Source organism: Teleopsis dalmanni, chromosome 2 (genome assembly GCF_002237135.1).
Source record: "Teleopsis dalmanni isolate 2A chromosome 2, ASM223713v2, whole genome shotgun sequence".
NCBI lineage: Eukaryota > Metazoa > Arthropoda > Insecta > Diptera > Diopsidae > Teleopsis > Teleopsis dalmanni.
This window is the reverse complement of record NC_051847.1, coordinates 236,811,004-236,817,685: the sequence shown is the minus strand read 5'-3', so window position 1 is coordinate 236,817,685 and position 6,682 is coordinate 236,811,004. Positions and strand designations below refer to the sequence as shown.

Below are 6,682 nucleotides of genomic sequence, written 5' to 3'. Positions count from 1 at the left end.
CTTCCTGTAGGCAGCTGTTGTAAACATCCGTAAATATAGAAGCTTGTTTTTGTATTGCCTTCTTCAGTACAGTATTGGGGATTCCATCCAAACCAGGAGATTTATTGGGCTTAACTCTGGAAGAAGCGGCTATGACTTCAGAATTTGTAACCGGAGGTATCTCATTTAAATCGGTGTTTATCGGTATTAAAATTCCCTTTTTTGGGAACAAATGTTTCACGATATTCGCCATTATTTTAGGACATGAAGGTACCGAGCCTCTTAACCTCTTAAATTTACGCATTACTATTTTGTAGCCATCGCCCCAGACATTTTGGTCTACATCATTGATCAGAGTTTGAAAAGCTTGATTCTTACTCCTAATAATTGCCTTTTTAAGTTTAGATCTGCTCTCTCGGTATTTTTGTAGAAGCCTTTCCGCATCTACTCCAGATCTGTGACGTTGGAATTGCCTACGGGAGGCAAAGCACTGAGATCTTAGTAAAGCTATTTCTTCCGTCCACCAATAGTTTGATGGGCGCCCATTACCTCTGCCTTTTCTTGGCATTGATGCATCACAGACGTTGCATAATTCCTTCATAAGGTGACTTGATTTTTCAAAAGCATCCCCGACTCCGAAACTCATGTTTTCGGTCATGAATTCCATTATCTCTGTGTCAAGATACTTAGTTTTCCAGCCTATTTGCTGTGCTTTTCTCTGCGATTTTTTCAAAACAAACTTCTCTTTTAGCGATAAGGAAAAAAGAATTGCATGATGGTCGCTGTGGGTGTAGTGGTTTGTTACATTCCATTGCGAACCCCTTACTAATGACGGGCTGACAAAGGTGAGATCTATGTAGGAAACGCCTCTACCATTATCGAACGTTGGGCTATGCCCATTGTTCAGTTGTATTAGGTTTAGTGAGGTAAACGTTTCTAATAGGGCTCTACCTCGGCGCGTCGTATTACTACTGCCCCATTCTACTGCCCAAGCATTGAAATCCCCTGCCACAATGATGGGAGTTTTGTTTCTGATTGTTCCTGATAGCCTATCAAGAAACTCTTCAAATCTCTCTTGGGAGATATTTGGGGATATGTAACAGCTGCACACATAGATACCCCGGATTCTGACAAGTACTAGACCTTCTTTTTGTATCAATACTCTTGGTTCAAACACTATGTCCTGTCCTAGCCAAATGGCAGCCTTTGCAGTAGTGTCTTGTACCCATTTGGAGGTTTCTTTTGATTTGTAAAACTCACTAATTATGAGTACATCTGTCTTTAATTCCAAAGCTGTTTGGGATAAAAGGTCTTGGGCAGCTTCGCATCGATTTAGGTTCAATTGCAGAAATTTAATCATCTTTTGGACTTAAGCTCCTGTATAGCCTTCCTGTAGAATTCACATTTGGAACTTCTTGAGTAGTGTAGATTGCCACCGTTGCAGTTTTCCGGACATAGGATGCATTTTCGTTGCGCCGAGCACGTTTTTGCCCTGTGGCCATCTTGTCCACATCTCATACATGTGCCTGATCTGTCATTATCGCTTTTGCACTGTCTAGCAGCGTGTCCAAATTGAAGACATTTGAAACACCTCATGGGTGTGATATGCTTTCTGATCCTACTGCGTACCCAGCCAACTCTGACTGAGGCAGCTGCGATCAATACACTGGCATCCTTAGTAGGAAGGTCAATAATTGCTGATCTTGTGCTGTCCCTTGCGGCACGCCAAAACTTGAAGTTGATGTCACTTACATTTATTGCTGGAAATTGATCAGCAATCGCCGCGCGCACCTCTTCGTTGGATGTTACCTCGTCCAAATCCCTGCATTCTATTAGGGTGTGCTGTGTTAAAGATTTTACACTAGCACAATTCTGAAGTGTGTTTTTCATTTCATTGCAGAAGTCCTTCGCTAAATTTCCAGCTTCTTTGGTAAGCTGAATCAATATTTCCCCCTCTTTAGTTTTTCGGATTTTGTTCACGTTTTTTCCGAATTCTTGTAGCTCTGGTTTTGTTTTAATGATCTTTAACATTTCAGCGTAAGACTTGTCTGCCGTCTTACTAATGAGAATTGATTCCGGTTTTACTCTAGGCGCTTTAATGAGGTCCAGATTTGGCACAGTTTTCCCTTTTTTCTTTTGCACTAGCTGCCATTTGTGAAAATTCGTTTCCTGCTCCTTACTTCCAATTTCTCTAATTTGGACTTTGGGTGGTGGACCGTTCGGTTTTTCTTTCGCAGCACGCTTTAGTGCTCCCTGAGTTTGCACGCTAATGGAAGCTACATTCTTAGCCACCAACGGCACTTGTGGCCCCCTTTCTTGTTCCGTCTTATACATCTTAACTATCTGTGCAAGCAGATCCCGCATATCCTTATTAATATGCCTTTGTGATTCCATCATCGCAGATAGTTGTACCAGCTTATCCTCTACACTATCATCAGGCTTGGGGGATAAAGGTATGTTTAATACCTCCTTCTCCATTGTTTTTTGTACTGCGTTTTGTTTCCGCAGAGGTGATGTTTTTTGCCCACTCATACCTTTTCGATACCCTATTAATTTAATTAGATTTAATTAAATTAAAAGGGTATCCTAAATTAATTAAATTAAAATAATTTAATACCTGTAAATTTCAAATGCTCAAAATTCCAAATTCAAGTAAAAATTAAAATTTGCTAATAAATTTAAAATTTGCTAATTAAATTAAAATATTCTGCTAAATTGCTAAATCAGTGTACAAGATTACACGATTGTTTAGGTTTTTGTGTAACAATTGATCTAATTATTTGATCGTTTTGTAACACTTATTCACTTTATAATGTTTCTGTTTAATAATTTCAATTGCTGTCTCTATCAGCTGATTTTATATGTGTGCAATTATTTTGCAAAACAAAAAAGCGCACAAAGTCAAACAAATTCAATAAAAATAAAAACAAAATATGTAAATTCAAAAAGTTGAATAATTTAAAATGAAATTTTTTAAAAAAATAACACTTATCGGCTGCAGCTCTTTATCGCTCCAAGTGAGTACATTATATTCCACCGCATTTAAGAACTTTTTGTTGTTACAACACTTCAATTGCAGGAAATATATACCGAACTAGCGGACCGCACTCGAGACGCGTGTATTCGCGGCAAAAACAAAAACAAAAGCCCTAGATTAATTATATAAACTTGAGATTACTAATGTGTACAATTCAATGACATAGTATTTTAAAAAAACAAAATAAATTCATTAAACGTGATTAAACTTGAGAAACTTGAGATTATTTCCTGGTATTCTGCTGTATCTGGAGGTTGTTCCTTTGGAGCTCGATGATCTCTAATCTGGTTCCGTGGTTTGTATCTTCATATGATTACTTGCTCAATGCGTACCTGTGTGGGACAGAGGGGTTAGTGGATATATAAATAATATATATTTATTTGTTTATTTTACTGAATATACACATAATAGTGTCCAAGCGCCTTGACTTAAAACCGCCCATGCGCTTGTGAACAATAACGTATATATTTTAGTAAATTATACACTAAGACTTAAAACCGCCTTCGTGTCAGGGAATAGTTTATATTTCTTTTAATTTATAATTTTTGACATACAATACCACTGAGTGATCATACAAGACTCACTACCCTTACCAAAAATGCGTCGTCTTTTATACAGATCAGACGAGCTTTTTGCGTAGCGCACATACAATTGTTTTCTGCTGTTTTGTGGAGTTTTGTTTATTTTCACGTTTGTATGTCTTGATCTACGCTCAGCAGATCTCGTCTATCTCTTTGCGGCGAATTTCTATTGACGTTTCTGACGTTTGTTTGTTATGTTTTTATTTTATAATTTAAAAAAAGCGGCGGTGCTCGTGTTTTTTATTTTTATAGTTGAATTATTTATAAATAAAATAATAAATAATTTATAAATAAATTATTATAAATTAATTTAAATAAATTTATGTGGAAAAATAATGAAAGTATGTTATATTGTTATTTTTATTTATATACCTTTTTGTATTTATTATTAAAATGTTTAATCCTAATTATAGATTACTTCACGTATTTTGTTCAAAGTGGTGGTGTTACTAAATTTATGTAGGTTGGAAATTATTACAAAATTTCCATCCTTACAAAGTTGTTGAATCATTCGTTCCATATTATATATACGTGAATTTATGGAACTCACATCTACCAGCTCACGGATTTCCTCTATTTTCAGGTGCTCCGTCAGACGCAATACCAACTGCGCTTTATTGCCCATCGTATTTAAACCTTCTTCTTCCAACGCCTCCTTCACATGTCCTTCAAGTTCCCCATTTTAATTTTATTACAGCCGTTAATTTATAAAGAACAAATTTCGTTTCACGTTTCGTTTTGTTTTATATCTTAACTTTGCTTTCGCGCATGTTAATTTGTTGAAGCACTAGCGCTGTCAAGGGCACACTCACACGTTTCGGCCAAGCGATATTTATCCCACTTCTGATTTTTGTTAAGTTAAATTATTATTTCTTATATTTTATATTTAAAATAATTGTACAAAACTCTGACTGTTATAATTTTCTCTTATATCTTTTACATGTAGAAATTTTAAGTTCAATCTTTACAATGTGTTTTTATTACTCAATAAATAAAATAATGCTATGCATCCCGCCATTTCACAAAGTACACCCTGCATTGTTGCATTTTCGTATATATATTTTCGTGTTCTTTACAAGTATAATATTTTCAATACTCAAGAATGAAGATAGGTCGGGTGTAGCCAATTATAGGGGCGTGGCGTTTATAAACACAAAAGCAAAAATATTGAAGGGTGAGCTCAATTAAAGGCTATTATGTTTGGTTGAAAACAATAATATCATGTCGGAATAGGATTTCGTAAAAACTATTCCACGGTAGACAACCTATACAATCTAGCATCCATTGTGAAGTTCCAATTTAATGAAATTAAGAAAATATACGCTGTGTTTATAGCATCCATTGTGAAGTTCCAATTTAATGAAATTAAGAAAATATACGCTGTGTTTATAGATCTAAAGGCTGCATTTGATAAAATCTCTAGAAAATTACTTATGTACAAACTGAGGAAAATTGGAGTTTCAAGAAAATTTTTAGATTTCATTGATCAGGTTTATGAGACGACCAATTCGGTAGTCAGGAACGAAAGTCAAGTATCCGAGAGTTTTAACCAATTGCTGGTGTCAAACAAGGCTGCTTGCTTTCCCCTCTTCTGTTATATCTAAATGATTTACATGATTATCTAGAGGGTAGTATGCAGGTGGAAGAACTGAATATAAGGTTGCTGTTATATGCAGATGATATAGTTATCTTGTCCGATGATGCAAAAACGCTACACAAAATGATACGGAATCTTGAAAAATACTGCGATAGTTGGAATTTAGAGGTAAATTTAGCCAAATCGGCAGTCATGGTGTTTAGGATAGGCGGTAGGCTGTCTAGCAGAGAAAGGTGGACGTACAAAGAGGAAGCGCTTAAAATAGTTTTTAGGAGTAACGCTCACGCCAAAAATGATATTTAAAAAGCACCTGGAAAACAGGAATATATCTGCAAAATCAAGCATAAATACTACTTAGAGTACGTGTTTAAATAACAACCAAATTTCAATCAGGGCCAAAGGGCAAATGTTCAATGCGATTTGTAGAGCTATACAAGGCTATGCGGGGCAAATATGGAGGATTGACATGTTTAGCGAAGTAGACAAATTACAATGCTACTTCTTCAAAAGAATTTATAGGCTGGATGGAGTCAAATGTGGAAAACGGGCATTTGTACACAATGGACTTGCATTTAAGATACATTTGTAAGACTTTGTTTAATATAATGAAAAGGGATTGGCAAGAATATTGTCAAAAAAAGCTCTACAAAAAATATATTTTGGACAGAGAGATTAAACGTTTTAGGAAATGAAGCAAGCCTAGTTTGGAATGATAAAACAATACGCCAAGCATGGTAAAACAATAATTTCGCATTATTAAATCATTTATAAGCGGAAAATAGGGTGAATGTGGTGAAAAGCATTGAGAAGTGAAAGTAGAATTTATGAATACCTGGACCATAATTTAGGGGTTCAGTATTTTCAGGAAAGCTTCAGTCGCGCGCACATAATGTGGATTTTTAAGGCGAGATGCGATTTAATTTATTTAGAAGGCAAATACAATAGAAACTGTACACTATGCAACCTTATTGAAATGGAAAGCATGCAGCACTTTTTAGGCCGCTGTCATGTATTAAGGCCTTTTAGACAAATGTGTTTTGAGAGACAATCTTTAGTGGAAGAGGAAGTAATAAGTGTGCTTAATGGAAAAAATGACCCTAACTGGAAAAAATTGATTAACTATATTACTACTGCATTGCAATACAGAAAACTGATCATAAAAGAATTTAATACTATTTAATTAATACTTAAAACACAAGCAAGTAATTTGAATCCTTCATAATTTCATTTTTGAATTGTAAATAATTTAAAGTAAGAAGGTAAATTTATATAAAACCAACACCTTCGACAGTCATTATCGTATTCTTTGGTTTTCAAGATATTGTTAAGTAACAATAATCAATGTTTTGAGATTTAAGGCATAATATTTATTTATGTTCAAAATTTGTTTTGAAATTGAATAATAAAAAAGAAAAATCTAATCTAATCTAATCTAATCTAATCTAATCTAATCTAATCTAATCTAATCTAATCTAATCTAATCTAATC

At 34.8% G+C, this 6,682-nt stretch overlaps 1 protein-coding gene across 1 annotated transcript in view; it reads right to left on the bottom strand.

Annotated features, from left to right (window-relative positions):
- The window catches only part of LOC119677037, a 4,645-nt gene extending 3,306 nt beyond the window's left edge, over positions 1–1,339 (bottom strand). Inside the window, exon 1 of the mRNA XM_038088306.1 lies at positions 59–1,339. Within this exon, the coding sequence (XP_037944234.1) occupies positions 59–1,339 (1,281 nt within the window). The remainder of the gene's footprint in view (positions 1–58) is intronic.
- Between the last annotated feature and the right edge of the window lie 5,343 nt (positions 1,340–6,682).